We start from the raw sequence: 18,917 nt of genomic DNA on the forward strand, positions 1-18,917 counted from the left end.
CTTGTAAAGTGCAGTCTCCCTAAACTGCTTCATGTGTCTCCATGATCCTTGCCGCTCCTCACACAAATAATCACTTTTGTAAATAATTTACTTTTGGAAATTGCATCGTTGTCACAATTTACCATGAAAAGTATGTCCTCATTTTTAAGATGATTCTTCGTATTTACTTAAAGCAGAATTTAGTAATCCCTTTATACACATATACTCATTTTCTACTCTGCTTCTACTGGCACTCTTTCCATCAGAAAGGGAAATTTTAAATATAATGATTATATTAAATCAGCTTGAGTTTGGTAGGTTAGCCTTTGAATTATGTTTGCCAGATTGCTAAGGAGAAGCTGCCCGAGAGGTCACTGTGACACTGCGAGTCTGAGAGAATGAAGCATAGCCTGTGGATTTTGTTAGAAATGGGATTAAAGTTTTAGGGAGGTATTCTTTCTTTCAAGCGTCCTTTTTCCGCCTGCTAGAAGTAGTCATATGGTGGCACAAGACCCAGGTCAGTACACAGGGAGATAGAAGGAAAGATTCTCAGCATTTCAACAGTGGCAATTTTTATTGATGATGAAGTTATAGACAGGTGTTATTTTAATTAAGAACTATTTTTTTTCTAACAATTAGACTTTCTATACAGATTCCTGGGTCGATAGATAGGTCTATGCACTATAAATGGCCACTTAGAAGTATGCTGTATTCAAAGAAGATTGTTGTAGAATTTCAGAGCATCACAGAAGTAAATCGGAAGGAACAGGAGCATGCCAGGTAATTCGTTACCTACGGTTTTTTCCTATTTACTCATTCTTCACACCGTGTACACATTCAGTGTTTATTTCTCTTTTTTCAGCTATTTTGCATGTTAAGTTAGTTGCCAAACTTTGAAACCCTCTGAGGAGACATATTCCTATGTCTCCAAAATATTTATGTTTGAGGTCTTTTAGATGCCTGCATCGTAAAATATTTTTCACTTAAAATATCTCTCACTATCCTATGTGCAAGGCCAGCGAAGATTAAGGCAAAATCCTTCTCTAGCACCACTGACCTTCATTCTTTTTGGTGGGTATATTTTATATTTTGTTGTTTTAAACAAGAGAAAACAGTTATAGTTCCACCTCTTATATGCTTCCTCTCGTACGAGTTGTAAGTTCGATATGTGCACATATGTAAGATTTCAAGTGCAAAAGGAGAACAGAGTAGGAAACAGATTTTCACAGTCCCCGTCTGGGTCCTTGTGTAAGTGCCAATGTAAAGCTATTCACTGATCAGTGAATAGTATCGTGTTGCCTGGCTCTAAGGAAATGAATGTGAAAATCCAAACTTAATAAGCAGATCAATTGGGTGGGGGAGCCGAGATTATTGTATTGCATTCCAATGACATGCAGTGTTGTCAAAAACTTTTTTCTCCAGAAATAAAATTACAGGAGGCATTTAGATACTTTTCAAATGTCAGGAAATGGAGTTGGGGGAAATTTAGTTAAGAATAGTGAAAATATACCACTTATCCCAGGAAGCATGCCCTGCGAGCATCTGGGTATCTCAGGGTAGAGAGTGAATTTAATGTAGGTAGGGGAGGAGGTCTACCATGAATGCAAGGAGGTAAATGGATTAAGCCGAATGTCTGCAAAGAAGGGGACTTCTGGGTGAGGATGTGAACTCCAGGGCCCAGAGGAAAATCAAATTACTTACTCCTCAATTTTTAGGAGCTATTGTGACTGTGTTTGCATTCCCCTGCAGAGCAAGGGTAAACTTGTGGGATAAGTCTTGAGGGAATCGTTGATAACCATTTCTCCTTCCGTTCCACTTATTCAACTTAAATATAAGGGCTAGTTTGTGTTTAAGCTAAGATTTTACACATTTCTGGGGTTTCCCTCCTTCCCTCAAATTTCTTGTCACTGACTTATTGATGTCTGCAATTTCTTTAACACGAGACAAAGCATTCTATTCCACAGTTAGAGGTAAGACCATAAAATTTTACAAAATTATGTAAAATTTATATAAATCTCTAGACTATAAATAAACCTGTTTATTTAACACACTGAATAGCATCTGGCTAAACTTAACACTTACTGGATACCTCTTCTGTGCTTGGTATCAACGAGGGGAAAAAAAGGTGAGCAAGTAAGTCTTCTTGCCTTCCATGACTGGGATGAGGAGACCTGAGAAATCATACAATAATTACAATGGGATGTAAGTTCCACAAGAACAGAAATTGCCCTGTATCCTTCTCACCTTGTGTTCCCTGCACTGCTCACAGTGCCTGACTCATAACTCAGGCATATAATTTTTTTACGTCAATGGATACATGGATCAATATAGTATCATAAAGACTATAAAGAAGATATATACAAGATAGAATGTTGATTTAGAAGAAGGAATGAACAACTTTGCCTTGGAGCAAGGCAGATAAGGGGAGAGTTCATGGGGAAATATTTGAACCAGATCATGAGAAACGAATGGGAGTTGTCCAGAGCTTCCAGAATGGTATTCTAGCCAGAAGAATTAGTGTCAGCAAAGGCAAGAAGGTGTAAAATGACATGGATGTTCAGGGAGTTGCATATAATTTGACAATCCTAGATAGCAAGAAGAATGGGAGTAGATGAACTGTGGCAGATGAGGATCATACCGTGAAGGGCCTCCATAAATAAGTGGCAGACCTGGCTCCAGTCAAGGCAGGTGCTGCTGGGTATCAGGGTGGGCCTGGAAAATAAGGACCAACGGAACTTGTTTCCATCTCACATTTTTCACTGAGGTTAATTTTGTTTACCTTCAAAAGTATTGGAGTTTGGAAGGTAATTTGGGAGGCATTTCTTAGTATAGAAGCAACAGAGCTTGATGAACTATACCAATATCGCTCTAATGAAATTTTATAGTTTAAAAAGGTATTAAAAGATTTTGTATTTTCAAAGCGTAGAGTTTTATTACCAGATGATTGTGTGATAGATTCCACTTTACAAAGGAAATCTGTCATTTAATAAATGGGATTTCTGCCTGGTTCCTTTGAACAGTGACTTCATATAGGATTTAAAATAGTTGATTTACACATGGCTTTCCGGAGACTTGTCCTATGTGTAAATCAAGGGACATCTGATGAGTGAATTTCCCCACCATACAAACTTGACTTGGATTTCTTGTGCTACCCATAGAGCGTTTCATAGTTTTGTACGTAAATCTACTAGAAAGATTGGGTGGGATTGGTACTGCATTTAGAAGTGTAATTTTTTTAGTTTAAAGAGAAGACCTATAAAGGAATTTTAATTTAGTTTCTTTGGACTGTTTGCATGCATTTAACTTTTTGAAGCATATTCCAATTTTAAATGAGCCCTACATTAATAAAAGTTGATTTCTTAAACCTAATTTTAAATACACCTGCTGTCTATTTTAATAGCAACTTCAGGGTCACACTGAATGAAATTGATAGAAATGCTACCCGTCTTTCGCCCACTTACAGTTCAGTTACTGCTGCTGCTGTTTTCTTTCTTCTCCTTCTTTCATTCTGTTGTTTTTTGGAGAAAATAACCGCTTATTCTGCATGTTGAGGTTTAATGTATGTTCTCCACTGATAGAGGATTTAATTTGGAGGGAAAGGTTCTTGGCTGATTGTATTAGTTCAGCAGTTTTAGAATAAGATGTTCCTGGGGAGGGGCGGCAGAATCGCCAGTCATTGATTCTCTCTTTATAACTTTGCCCTTTTAGCTGGAACAGATTACCTGTGTAGAGCTTCTGGCCCTGTGCAGACTGAATCACAAGGAAGAAACTTTACATAAACCATTTATACTAAATGTTTGGTATGCTGGCAACATAAATCAACAACAATATCCATTACAAATTCATCCCTTTATCAGTATTATCTTGATAGAACTGATCCCAGTGTGTGAGAATTTGAACCCTGCTTCAATACATCTGGCCCTGGGTAATTAATTATTCAGGGCACAGAGAACCTGGCCCCTGCAATGTAGAGTAATTCTTCCTGGTCAGCATTAACTCCACTGGCAATAATAAATAGAAAAAGTCTCTTGTGATGCCAGTATTTTAAAGTGATTAATCATCTTTCCCCCCTTGGCCTCCCCCTTAGTTTTCTTTAACTAGAATTTTTCAGCAATAAATCTTTAACAATACAGGTAGGAATTGTTCTGTAATTAAATTTTGCCCTGCTTAATTTCTTACCTTTTATGTGCAATTAAAAAAAAAAAGTTACATTTTAAGAAGCTCTGATCAAAATTCAGACCAAGAAAAATCCTTTTATAAAATACAGAGAGATTCTCTGTGGAAGATTAAGCTCTTGATTTTGAATATTAGATAGAGCATATACTCATAAAAATTGTTAATCAACACCAGTTGGGGTGTCAAATATTCTGAAGTTTTGAATTGCTTCACTTTCATACATACGGGTTGTCTGTATTAGGAAAAGTCTGACATATACATATGTTCCCAAACTGAGAGAATAATGATTTCTTAACTTTCAAATAATTGATGTGAGCTCTGTAGGAAGGGGATATTTTTCGCGGTACACAAAGTGAACTTGCTGAAGTGGCAGGTAAATGCCTGACCGAGAATGACAATGTATTTTTAAATCATGCCCAATAGAGCTGAGCAGCCATCATGCATATTCTGGGTGACAGGGACAGATGTGACATATCTGTTGTGACACACTTCTGTACCACCAGTCTGTGGCTCGAGGTGACTCCTGCCCCTCCTCTGATGTTTTCCCTGCTGCAGGACAACACAACGATGCCCGGATGAACCTTGCCATTGCTCTTACTGCTGCCAGGTATGGGGCTGCCACGGCCAATTACATGGAGGTTGTGAGCTTGCTCAAGAAGACAGACCCCCAAACGGGGAAAGAGCGCGTGAGCGGTGCACGGTGCAAGGATGTTCTCACAGGTATGCCAAGGCTCTGGCAGGGAGGTATTTCTTAGCATCTTGCCTTGCCTATATAATGACTGAATTATAATTTTTCTGTCACTTCTCTTTTATTTAAGCCAGATTTCAGAGTCACATTAATTATATTCCTTATTGTCAATGATGACTGGTTTAACATGAAAATTTTCTCTTGTGGGACTTGGCAATTTTTCCCCTTTGTGTTAAATAATAATAATGATAATGATAATAATGAATGCCCACAAAATTCCAACAGCTATGAATGCATTCCGTTTTCTTTGCAAAAACATGTTATTAATAAAATTAAATAAATGTGCTAAGTTTCAAATTATCATCTAGGTGACACAGGCAGTGCATTTACACATCGTTCAAGTCAATCACTTGAAGTTTGGTTGGATTTTCATTCTTGTCCTGGTTCTATGGCCGTGCAGGCAGAGTTTCAAAATTACGTCATTTCCTTGAACAAGACCAGCGCCGTGACATGTATTGTCACACAGCAGCACTGTGTACATGTCTGAGTTTTAAAGGAGAAACTGTCTTACTTACTCATCCCACTTTATTCCTATTTGGCACTTTGATGCTGGGCACTTTGCAAAATAGACCTAGAGCTGAAATGAAAAAGTGGCATGCTTTTCTTTCTTCAATTTGGATTTGTTTTTGCTAAATTTACTCCGATGCGGGCCTTTTGTGTGGCTTTTCAATAACTCTGGCTGCTCACGTCACTTAGTGTGGTATGCAATATACTTCGCCATAGGTTAAGTTAATAGATGAATTAATAATCCGAAGCATCAGTGAGCAGAGAAACAGATGGAGTGTGTGATTGATGCTGCTTTCTTTCACAGGGCAGGAATTTGATGTGAGAGCCAAGTGTGTTATCAATGCCACAGGACCTTTCACAGACACTGTGCGCAAAATGGATGATAAGAACGCCACAGCTATCTGCCAGCCAAGTGCCGGTGTCCACATCGTGATGCCGGGTTATTACAGGTAACTGTATTCCAACTCGGTGATCATCGCCAGAGCAGGAGGGCCACAAGAAAGGGTCTGTATTTACTCTCTAGCACACCTTTCTTAATAAGAGGTGACCTAGCTTGCTGTTCAAAATGAGGAGAAATAAATGAAAGAACTCTTCCAAAACACAAAATGCAAACCAGACTTGGGAATTTCCTAGCTTTTACCACAATACTGCTTTCTAGGAGTTAATGATTTGGGATCTATTTTTATCCTTTCTTCAATGTACTCACCTTCAGAGACTAAACATTAGTATTTTTAATTTTGATTTTCATTAAAAAATTAAAAATTTGTTTTGCAAAAATTTCACAAAGGACATTTTAATTAAAACATTAGAAAATTAATTTTATAGCATACTCACATTTGCTTATGAAGAATCTGAAAATGAGGACCACTCAGGTATTCTTATGTTTATAACTTTTGAAATGTGTTTTGAAAAATACTATAGCGAGTGAAAATGCTATAGCAAGTGATATAATTTCTAATATGTTATATTAACAAAGATAATCCAGAGTAGAGAAATGGGTAGGGATAGAGATGAATAAGAATAGATATTTATTGAAAATGATTTAATTTGAATGTGGGCACATTAACCTATTCTATTTTTGTACATGTTTGAAATTTTTAATAAGTTAAAAAAAGCTTTTATATGTTTCTAGCTAAGAAATTAATAATGATTACCCCTAATGTACATTTCAAGATATATGTGGAAAAAATTCACAAGACCATTCTAAGAGTATGGAATATGTGTACCATTTATATTTCCATATGTGGTAAAGCGAGTAGGTAAACTAGTAATTCTGTAGGAAATAATGATTTATGCTCAAGGTTTTCATTATGACATTATTTGTAGTTGAGAAATATTAGAAATCACTTTGGTTACTAATCTTAGGAGAATAGATAAGTAAATTATGGCATGTCTGCACAAGCGAATATTATATAGTCATTAAAAATTATAATTATAAATTACTCTAATGTCCTAGTAAAACTCTAATGATACAATGTCAGTTTAGAATGAAGGACACAAGATTATACGTGCAATATGATCTAAACATTATATAAGTATATAGAAAAAGACTGAAAGGAAACCTGTGGAATGCTATTGGCAATTATTTCTAGGTAATGTGATTATGGGTTAAAGTTGATGATATCTAGGTCACGTGGGGAGGATGAGGGTACGCTCTTCCATATTTTAAAAATTTTCTGTGAAGGATATATACATCTTTTCTTTTTGAGGAAGATCAGCACTGAGCTAACATCTGCCACCAATCCTCCTCTTTTTGCTGAGGAAGACTGGCCCTGAGCTAGCATCCATGCCCATCTTCCTCTACTTTATAGGTGGGACGCCTACCACAGCATGGCTTGCCAAGCGGTGCCATGCTCCCACCTGGGACCTGAACCGGTGAATCCCGGGCCGCTGGAGCAGAACGTGCAAACTTTGCTGCACCACTGGGCCGGCCCCTAAATCTTTTAATATTTGATAATAATAGATACATAGAATCTATTTTGTTTAGTATCTACATTCTCCTAGAATGCTGTCTTCTTAATAATAGATGATGCTGCCTTATTATCAGTTTTCCAGTAACTAAATCTGCCTGAGGAAAATCCAATATACACCTAATTTATACCAAATACACTTCTACTGAGAAAATTTTACACTTCTACCAAGAAAAATATTAAAGTGAATTTCCTATCCACCAACTTCCAAGGTTTCTTTCTCATTTTCTAAATGTCTGCACTTAATTGGTGGACAGCCATAGTATTTTCACTTAGGACTTGAGAAAGCAAGCTGCTTCCAGTCATAATAATAAAAATTTATGCAGCGGTACTTAGAGTTTTAAAAACTGGGAACCAGAAGTTTAGCTCAAATGAAAAGGAAGGAATTAAATATATGTAAATATTACAGATGTTTCTTATATAGAGAGAAGTTTTCAACAGTAGTTTCAGACACAATTATATGCATTCATTTTGTATTGGATTAAAAATATGCAAGGCCAGCTAGTGTATAAATTTTTTGGAGGTGTTTGTTTTTTAACATCTCTTACAGTACAGAGGTAATACGTAAACTATTGCCACACACATCATCATAATCCTTGTATTTTTTTGATCTTACTAGATACAGCATATTCTCTTGTATGTTGTGTTTCGTATTTCTTCGCTATTGTGCCATGATGTCAGAGGACACTTATTGTTCCCTATAATGCCACTTAATAATGACATCGTTTGGGACAAGCCATTTTATTCTGTGAACCTTAGTCTGCCCATCATTAAAATGAGAAGACATTCTGCTCTTTCAGTTGCATAGACAAGGAAACAATATGGGGAATAAATTATGGTGTTACCTTGTGTAGAACTTCCTGGGTTTTTTCATCACTTTACCTCTTGCTAACCGTGACCTTGACAAGTTAACTCTTTTAGCTTCTGCTTCCTTGTCTCATGATAGTACATAATTTGTATACATTTTCACAATGATTCTTTGATTATTTTTTATCTGTTTTGTTGACCACCATATCCCCAGGTCCTAGTACTGTGTCTGCCACATAATAATGACCAGTAACTATTGTTTGAATAAATCCTCCTAACTTTTTTTGTGTTCACTTGCCCAAATTGAGATTGTCACCTTTTTTAAAATTAAAATTATAATATAACCCCTATAAGGGAGTCTTTTTTTTTTTTTGAGGAAGATTAGCCCTGAGTTAACATCTGTGTATATCTTCCTCCATTTTATATGTGGGATGCCTGCCACAGCATGGGTTGATAGGTGGTCCGTAGGTTCACACCCAGCATCTGAACCAGTGAACCCCGGGCTGCCGAAGTGGAGCACACGAACTGAACTGCTATACCACCAGGCTGGCCCCATAAGGGAGTTTCTAAATGTAGAGAAGTTAAAATACGAAAACAAAATAAGCTTCCTCATTTTACTGCCCAGACAACCCCTGTAAACAAAGATAAATAAATAAAAGTGAGCGCGATAGAAAAAGAGAAAGATATAAAATGAAAAGCGAAGGCATCCCTCTTCTTCCTCACGCGCCCCCTTCCCCGCACTTCAGTTCTTCTTTGGTAATCGATAACACTTCCTTCTGATTCCGTGCATAAAATTTTATGTTTATATTTTCACAAATCCTTTTAAAAATTTTACCTGAAAGAGGTCGTGCTACATGTGTGGTTCTGTACTATGCTTTATAATATGCTATTAACCAACAGAGTAGACAGGTGTTTTTTAAGAAATATAAAAATACATCACCTGGATGTAATATTTTCAAAACAGAATGCCCTTCTTCATCCTCAAAATTTGGCATTAGCTTCGGGCCCCCTGCCCGTGAATCATGAAAGTGTTAGTCACAGCTGGGTCTGTCTCAGTTTAAGATGCAGTAAGTGATCTCATTCTACTTTGGGAGAAATTAATATCCCCAATTTTAGCACCTTGAACTACAACCACTACACATCCTGTCAGAAACCTTAGAGGAGTGGTCTGCAGCCCAGTTCCTATTCAGGCTTTGTTGCACAAGTGCCCCTTGGTTGGGGATTGCGGCCTGGATTAAGGGTTTATTCCCTCTTTTAGCCTGACCTAGAGGCAGCTGTAGCTCTGGCATCCCCGAGGGATGGTTTTGCTCTCCATATCGAGTCATTGTCTTGGGTGGGGTCAGGAGATCTCACACTGAAATGGCTCTCTGGGTTCATCAGTCAATCACACTCAGCAATTAGAACTCAAGGGTTCGACTAGCTCCTCAGGGATGAGTCAGAACTTCTGGGGCTGCCCTATAAACTGGCTGATGATAGCTTAAGACCTAACATTTCACCTAGAACCTGATCAGTTTGGAAATGTGGTGAGTTCAGCAACCACTGATTTATTGAGTGTAGCCTGCTAAATGGAGAGCGAGAACCATGTGTGCAGTGTATCTCGTTGGGCTGTTTTCAGAGGATCTTTATGGCATTTGTTAGGCTTGCTATGACCCTAACTAACCTTGCACATGTGGATTTATCTTGTGCCATGGTAGCAGCTTTCTTTATTTCTTGTTTTGGATTGTTTTAATTTCAGAAAATCAACACACAGAAATTATTTATTTTTAAAGGCACTCTTTAGTTTACATTAAGAATGAATCTGGAATTTTCATCAGAGTTGTGGCCAGATGCTCTTACAAAAGCAGCAACAATACACCAAATGGCCGAAATACATGAAAATAATCATCTCCTCCGTCTAGTCTACAGATGCTTTTCACGACTGACAAGAGATCAATTTTTTTTCTATAATGTGTGTGCATACTGTTAGCTCTAACACTGATTGCTAAGTAGTTAACAATAAATTGATTTCAGTTTAAATAAGGGTACTTCAGGAAGGCAATGGTCTGCATGAGAAAAATGTTCATTACATCTAATCCTAGACACACACATAAATTAGCAGCAAGCTTTTCCTCCTGATCAAGTGAATCATACATATTGAAAAAAGATCTACGCCTGACCGTGTTGTATATTCCATCTCTATAGTTGACAACCATTATCAAACTTTTGTGTGACCTTGCAGGATTAATCCTTCATAAGAAAACAAACTTTTCCCCTAAGGGAGAGTATGAATTAGGTAATTTAGAACTGATGAAAGGTATTTCCAAGTGGATTCTTAAATTTTTATACCATTTGTTAATAGCTTTGTCTTCCCTCTGTGCTCGTTAATTTTATGTTTGACACATATGTCTTCACTTAAGCAGTTGCTTCTCTATAGGCTCCAGTTATGTGTGTGTTGGTAACCATCACCTTCACCCTTTAAACCACTTATATTGCCTTGAAAGATTTTAAAGGATTCAGTAGTTGTGCTTTTCTAACAACATTTCATGTCTAGGTTGCAGAATATTATAATTTTATGCTAAAATTTATCAGGTTTATTCAGTTATTTAAACACATCATATGATATCTGATCCATAAAATGATCATATATAAAACCAACATAGAATGTATTTCTTCAATGTTAGAACATGGAATTTACCCTTTTGTTTCAATACAGTACAGTCTGTCAAATTGAAAGCTTGAACTCTGAATGAGTTAATTTCTAATTCCAAAGTGACTGATTTAATCTAAGGGCATATTAATCCAGGATCAAATTAGGTGCTTACAAAACACATAATTAACTAGTTTCTTTTAAGACTTTTAGAGTTTTATGACAAATACTAAGAAAAAAAGTACAGTCATACAGCGATGAAAATACTCAATACTTGTAGTTTTCAATATATGAAAATGGAAGTAAAATTATTTCCTTTAAGTAAACCTGAGTGGAGATGAGATCTTAGCTGAAGGTTTAAATGATTGACATACTTCTGTGGTACCTTTTGCGTGCCCCAAGTCAGAGAACTGTGGTCATTCTCTACTATGACTCTCAAGTAGGCAGTAGACAGGGATTTCTTTCTACAAAAGCTGTGTAGACCTGGCAGGTGTTTTATGGGGCTGAGTCTTTTCAAAGAAAGACTAGCACTCCTTGTGGTTTCAATAAGGAAGATGAATTATCTAAGCTGACTGTAGATTTCTTTTCCATAAAAAAATTATTTTTGGTTTGCTTTTAAACAGTTGTTAGTCTCTCATCCTTACACATTTGAATCAATGGGAGTTTTTTAAAAAAAATTTTTAAGAGAATGATAGACGTGAAAAGTTGACTGTATACCCTTTAAAATTTGTGGATGTAAGAGGGATTTCTTGAAATTTATTTAAACCAAATAGAATTATGTTTTCTATTTAAGAAATTTCATTAATAGAAGCTGAAAATATATTTACCGAAAATACTTTTAACATTGGCTTGCTGTGAGAGTTCAGTCAAACTGAAACAGCTCTCTGAAGATTTGCAGTGTTCTATTTGAATATGACACTTTCAGATTCCTCCCACTCCTTTAACAACTTCTCCAAATTTCTCTGAATCGTTAATGAATACGTTAAAACAACAGTTTCTAGTGCTTTAATAACAAAATTGAACGGCTTTTGTTAATGTTTATTTACAGTTGCCTATTCTTTCAAGTGTGTTTTATAATTTGGCTTTAGAGTATTATGTTAGTGAAAATTATTGATTAGTATTTGGAAAATTTTATATAATCTTTCAGAAGCGGCATCCTTGAACCTTGATTTAGTAGCATAATACGCTAGCATCTTCCATCTATTTAAAATTTTCATTGCAAAGATCTTCCTCACCTTTTGACCTCATCCTAGTGCATTGTTATTTAGGTACTAGTAGAAAACTGAGCTCTTTTCTTCTGGATGCACTTCTTGAGATTTCTGTAAAACTGAAATCAAATAAGAACTCTCATATTTGGTGAAATGGTACAAGTTCATCTAGGCACAAAGGAGTAAAGAATTTTTTGCTTACATTTTAGTTTCTAGAAAGTTAGACCCTTTACTTTTCTCATTTACTTCTAAGACCTTCTACTGAAAGATTTGTCAAGTGTCAAATGTCCCAGGAAAATGCTTTTTTCATAGACCTGAGAAAAGATTGAAGAGCTATCCTTAAGTGATCATCATAGGAGAAATTGTAGACATTTATCCCACTGATATTATCTGATATGAATAGTCCAAGGAATATAAAAACTCGAACAATTGGAAGTTGAAGTCCACTTTCTTAATTAACCTTGCGTTGTTGAGATGGGAAGGGCCAGTTCTGAAGTGAAATATTGTTATTGTCACACTTGCTCCATTCCTTTTTGTTACCAAAATTATTTTTTTCTTTCAGGAATTTCTAGATTAGAGTAGTGGCAGTAATAATAACTCATGTTTTTCCTGTTTGTTTATACAACAATTGATGAATAAAATAATTTTTAGAATGCAAATTAAGATTGAATTTCTGTTTGTTGCAGAAATATATAACCTTTCTTTTTACTTCAGCCCAGAGAGCATGGGACTTCTTGACCCAGCGACCAGTGATGGGCGAGTTATTTTCTTCCTACCCTGGCAAAAGATGACTATAGCTGGCACTACCGACACTCCAACTGATGTTACACCCCATCCTATTCCTTCGGAAGAAGATATTAACTTCATTTTGAATGAAGTGCGCAACTACCTGAGTTGTGATGTTGAAGGTAACGTGATGCATTCCTTTAAGTTTGTCTTCCCTCTTTGATGTCTCCCAAACCATTCCAGCTCTCACTGAGTAACTGCCACGTCTCCAGTCTGACTCATCTTCACACCCGGTCTGCTCTAACTCTTATGTGCTGACTACTTCTTCTAGAAGACTAACGAGAACCAAATTTTAACACAATGGGAAGCAGTTACCTTTTCTCTACTTTCTGCATGCACAAGAAACTCATAGAGTCCTTTCCTGATAATTTCTAATGGCAAAATTGGAGTGCCATACGTGAGTTCTAAATTCTTTGAGGAGAGAATGAAATGTTTGCATCACTATTGAATTTCTAGAGTTTGGGAAGATCTGATTCATAGATACAGGAAATCCCTATGAAATAGGTAAGCAGAGGAAGTGAGAGGATAGAGGTCCATATTCTAAGAGGCTTAGTGAGCTGTTACTTTGTGGAAAGTAGCGTGTTGGCAGTGGATCTAGCTAAGAAGGATAAGTGTGCTTGCTTTAATTGAAAAAACCAAAGTTTACTTCTTTCCTATACTTACCTGGGTATACTTTCTTGTAACTTGAATTTCATAGCATTTTCTCTAATGAACATATAAGTGAATTTTTTATCCAGGCTAGTTTTAGACATTTCCCAACATTATCCTTCTGTATTTCATATTTCAGTTAATAGCTTCTCCATCTATCTAGTCATCCAAGCTGGAAATGGCAAGCCTGTAATTAGTGTTTCTTCTCCTTCTATACCCAGTCCAATTCCTAACTATGTTCGCTCTGAAGTATCATATAAATCCCTTCCACCTTATTGCCATGGTTCACACGTGTGTCATTTCTCACTGAAACCGCTGCCTTGACCCCCTGACTGGCTTCCGTATGTCAGGTTTCTGGCCCCAGCCAGGCTGATCCTTCTATCAGAACTCTCTTTCTAAAACACAGTTCTGATCCTCACTTCCCTGCACAAAAATATCCCGTGGATGTCTCCTCATTGACTTTAGGTAAGATTCTAAACTATCTTACATGGAATATAAGGCGTTTTACAACTTGCCTTTGCAGGTTTATATTCAACTACTCCACCTCTATGCATTGTATGGCCTAATTATATTGTATTTCTTATAATTTCCAAATCAGGTCATGCACTTTTAAACCTTCATGCCTTGTTTAGGTTAAAGCCTTGCTCTGGGATGCCCTTCCCCCAGCTTCTCATCTTGGCAAAATATATTTATACTTCAGGAACCACCTATCCTTTGTACTCCCGTAGAATGTTGGTCCAGTATATCTCAACATTGTGTTATAGATAATGGTCTAAGATAGATTCTCACTTGGATCTCCTTGAGGGTAAGGATTCTTTCTTCAGCTGCAAAGCTTGTTATCCATCCAACATGCCATTCATGATTGTTTTGAATTAAAATGAATTAGTAATAGAGGCCTTCAGGGATTTTGATGCTGGTAGCAGTTTGAAAATCTTTCTAGATTAAAGTAGAAAGTTTAAGATTTTTGAAAAATAGTCTTCATCTATTTATGCAGGAACCTTCTGTAATATTGGCTTCAGTGGAGGACATGCAAAGGCATTATTTTCGTCTTGATTCAACTCACTAGCATCTATAAACCCTTTTCCCCTAAAGGATCCTTTTCCATTGTATGATTACAAATTTACAAACAAACAGAACAAACAAACTGCTTAAAAAATGGTGCAGGTGACTCCCCTGGTTTAATCACTTGATCCGTATTGTATAGTTTTAATTTCTTCTAATTTAAAGTTATAGGTATAATTTCATTTTGAATAGAGTCTCTTTGGACATCTAGAATAATAGTTTAAATGTATTAAATGCATGTAATTGAAATCTATGTTGCTAATATTTATGCTCTCACACATGCACACACACACAGAGTTATTTGGGGAATAAATCATGTGGTGTTTAATATCCATATTTAAATACTCAAAGTTCATTGCAATTTGACTTGACATATTTTTTTTTTCCCTTTTGCCTCTAGGAGGGGCTTCATCTGGGTATGACTGTATTTTAATGTATTGATTATCATTAATGAATTCTGCTTCAATTCACATTTACCTGGATATAATATTTGTTAAAAGTGGGTTCATATCTGGGCCCTAAGAGTAGGAAATTAGATTGTTAGAGCAAGAAATAAAATTAATTCAAGAGCAGAGAGCTCTGTGTTGACAGTTTCCAAATTCTTAAAGTTCAAACACAGTAATGATGAGAAATCTAACTGCTTATAAGTGCTGAGAGGCTGGATGTGCTGGAAACAGATGTAAGCTCCGAAAGGCCACCATGCCCACATAGGTGGGGATTTCTACCAGTGAAATGAGCTTTGATTTGTAACAGACTGGATCCTGTACTCCTCACTTTTAGTCTCCTATAAATAGATGGAAGACTTGCAATAGCTGGTGGGACCTGATTGGTCCGTAAAGTTCATTTCAGTTAAAATACCTTTTGGTAGTCAGGCAATTGGAGAAACTAACAAAGAATTTTTATCAATTCTGACTTTTGGTAAAATCAGTTGAAATTAATATCTAAACACTGTAAACAGGTAGCAAATATCCAGGGTAAAAGTGGAAGTGACAGCTTTTTCATATACATCATTTATTTCTCTGTGCATGCCATCTATCACACCTTTCCTACTTAAAAAAGTCTCCTTTTAAACAATTAATTGACAGTGATTCTTTATAGTTTCTTTGCATTCTTATTTCTAATTGACTGAAGACCTTATAGTTGAGAAATTACCTTTAGTCTTGGTAGAGTGTCAGCTGAAGTATGTCTGTATCTTAAAGTGAAGACATTCAAATTTATATTTTTTCCAAAGAATTTTGATGAAAGCCGATTCTCTCTTCTATAGTGATGCAATGTGAGAGAGAGACTTCGGGCACCATTCCGTTATTTGACTACATGGTGTTGCTACACAAATTTTAATCTTTCCATTTTTCTATAATGGGTAAATACATGCTTTATTTTTAGAAACTCTACCATTATTGATCACTTTTTATACTAGGCACTCTGCTAAGCATATTGCCTGTATTATCTCTGATTCCTCATAATAACCTTAGGAGGTATATTTTGTAATTCCCACTTTACAGATGAAGAAACTGAGTCCCAGCAACTTTAAGTTTCCTGCCCATAGCTCTTTCGTGTTGGAGCCATGGTGTGCGTACAAGTCGGTCTGGCTCCGATGCTTGTGCTTCTGAATACTGCACAGCACTCTGGTAGTTCTGGATTTCATGATGTGATATACGTATCCACTAGGGAGTGGATTAAGTCTCCTAATTCATTCCATGGAAGCTGCTAGACACCTTCAAAATGCTGATGACCTTTGCTCTCAACTGCCCTTATTTGGATTTGAATATTAAACTGGGGGAGGTTTCATATTTCCTAACTAATCCCTTAGGCCAAGCAGTCTCCTTTACAGATTTAAAAAGAAGTTTGATTTAGATCCTGGGGCAATAGTTTTGAAATATTTGGCATTCACTAGGGCTGAAATAATCATTTTAAAAGGATTTATTAAATGGATGAATAAGTAAAATTCTGACAACAGTTTCTGAGCCTCCCCAAATGGCTATATCCTTAAGAAAAAAAAAAAGTGTCAAATCTTAACACTCCATGCTGTTCACAGCAGCTGCCACACTTCTGCAAAATGCGTTGGAACAATTCTGAAAAGCATTTTGCCTGTTGGGAATAAGACCATGTCTTCTTGCACGATTTAGAAAGCTTTCCATTCACAGGCTGAATTTTCTAGATTACTTGTTTGTTCTTTTCTGAAATGAGTAATTGATAGTTGGGTGGTACGTATTGGGTTAGGAAGAAAAATGATCTTTTGAAAAATGTATCATTAAGTCTGCTGTGTAGAGGTTAATCAGGAGGATGCCGTGGTGAAACTAAGCTATGACTTAAAGGGATGGAGAGAGACAGAAGGTTTGCTCAGTGCTTTCTCCACGCAGTTTTTCTGGAGTGCTTCTCTGGGCAGTGTCTCTAGTTATGCACTGGTTTTCACATACGCAATTAGTAGTGTTTATAGATTGCCTGTTATTCAATTAACAACTGAGCTGGCCATATCAACTCATTGCAGACCTGCCTTTTCACTGCCAGAGATTGTACCAGGGTTATCAACTTACACAGGCTTGGATGTCTTCCAGCTGTTTAATTATAGTGTCACGCGCTTTGCTTTTTCTAGTTTCATTAGTTTATAAATGTAATATGGTATCTTATTTCTGTGATTAACACTTCATTTCAGCAGGTTCAATGTGCTGGTGGAGAAGTATTGATTTCTGACACTATTTCCCCTGTGTTCATTTAGATATTTTCACATGCTTTTTATTCATTTTTTGAAAGTGGCAAACATGAGCAAGAACACCCCAAAACGTATGGCTAAATAACTGATGTGGAGCAAAACCACACATTTAGCTTCTAATTGTCACTTCCTGTGGGCTTCATTTTCTATTAATTTTAAAAACAAACACCTGTCTTGCCAAGTTTTTAAGAGTGAAAATATTAATTATAATTGGAAACAATTACACAGCACTTAGTCTTTTCAACCAGCTGTGAAAATGTCTATTCAACTTTACTATTTAGATTTTACTCTTTATATATTATATATCCTCAAACCTGAATGAATTATTTATTGAGGTTCTAATGAAAATAATTCTTAAACATGACAATAGAAGGACTATTTTATTTTCTCACTATCCTTTTGAAAATATTGCCAAGTACTTTTATACACTCTGGAGCTCCTTGTGGGTTTTTTAACATCTGGGCAATTGACAGAAAATCAACTGGGTGCCATCTGAGTGAGCCACTCTAAGAAGTGGTGGTTAATGATGGATTTTTCTCAACCTTAATAATAGTGTTCTTTCCTGTCATTTTGTTTTATTTAAAGTGTTCATTTATTTTGAAAGGGAATATCCATTGTTTAAATATATAGTCATTAGAAATCTTATATAAAGACTGGCATATCGGCTAAGAGGGCCAAATATTTTTCCTTTGATTTTGTTATGTCAACTCAGCAAGAATCTTTGATATAAAAAGTTCAGAGAATATTTTAATATGCCACTTAATATTTATTAATCATTATACATGGCCCCCTACTTGATACAGTATTTGGGATATTGAGAAATATTAGAACTGACATTGCTGAAGACTTTCAACATGGAAAGGAAGATGAAACAGTCATAAAATCTTGTTTAGCTACCCTGGCAGTATGAGAACCAGAAAGATCAAGATGAATCTTTGAGTTCTGAAGCATAAAAGCCATGAGTTGAGTTATTTTCTTCACATACTATACCGTGTAGAGTTAAAGTAGGTGATGTTCAGTACCTACTCTTGGCTACAACCTGAATGATTTCTGCGTAAGAACTTGAGGGTAGGAGTACTTAATTTATGAAAAACATTTTTCATTTCTTTGAATTCATGAGATTAGTAGGAGAAGAGGATATTTGAAATGATAAATATGGAACATGCTATGACAGTAAAGTATTTTGGGGGAAAGTGTGCTATTATAGCAGAGTTTATTCTCATGAGCAAAGAGAGTACAGTCAAATTTCACTGAAACGAGGTTGCATTAGAGATGTGGGCAAGGTGGCCATGGTGGAAGTACCCAGCTTGACGATTTACCAGGACAAGTCTGAGGTCTACTATTGGGGCTTTTACTCTAGAACTGCCTTGGGCAATATCGTAGCCTGCGCATGTGCACATCCTGTGGCTATTTAAATTTAAATTAGTTAAAATTAAATCATATCTGAAATTCAGTTCCTCAGTCACATGAACCGTGTTTCAAGTGCTTAATAGCCTCGTGCAGCTAGTGACCAGTGGAATTGGACAGTGTAGATGTGGAACATTTCCATCACTGCAGAAACATCCATGGAACAGTGCTGCCCTACAGAATCTAGGGTATTTATATATATCTTAGAGAAGGAAATAGTTTATTAGAGTCATTGAATTTGTATTTTTTTGTTATATAAAATAAAGAAATGTATCATCGTGTA

The 18,917-nt window shown here is 36.3% G+C and overlaps 1 protein-coding gene across 5 annotated transcripts in view; it reads left to right on the top strand.

Moving 5' to 3' along the window:
* The window catches only part of GPD2 (glycerol-3-phosphate dehydrogenase 2), a 139,096-nt gene that overhangs the window by 98,412 nt on the left and 21,767 nt on the right, over positions 1-18,917 (top strand). For all 5 annotated transcript variants that reach the window (XM_070507796.1, XM_044768891.2, XM_014858273.3 and 2 more), the window contains exons 7-9: positions 4,711-4,875; positions 5,715-5,859; positions 12,736-12,929. In XM_070507796.1, the coding sequence (XP_070363897.1) occupies positions 4,711-4,875; positions 5,715-5,859; positions 12,736-12,929 (504 nt within the window). The remainder of the gene's footprint in view (positions 1-4,710; positions 4,876-5,714; positions 5,860-12,735; positions 12,930-18,917) is intronic.

Source organism: Equus asinus, chromosome 4 (assembly GCF_041296235.1).
Source record: "Equus asinus isolate D_3611 breed Donkey chromosome 4, EquAss-T2T_v2, whole genome shotgun sequence".
Taxonomy (NCBI): domain Eukaryota; kingdom Metazoa; phylum Chordata; class Mammalia; order Perissodactyla; family Equidae; genus Equus; species Equus asinus.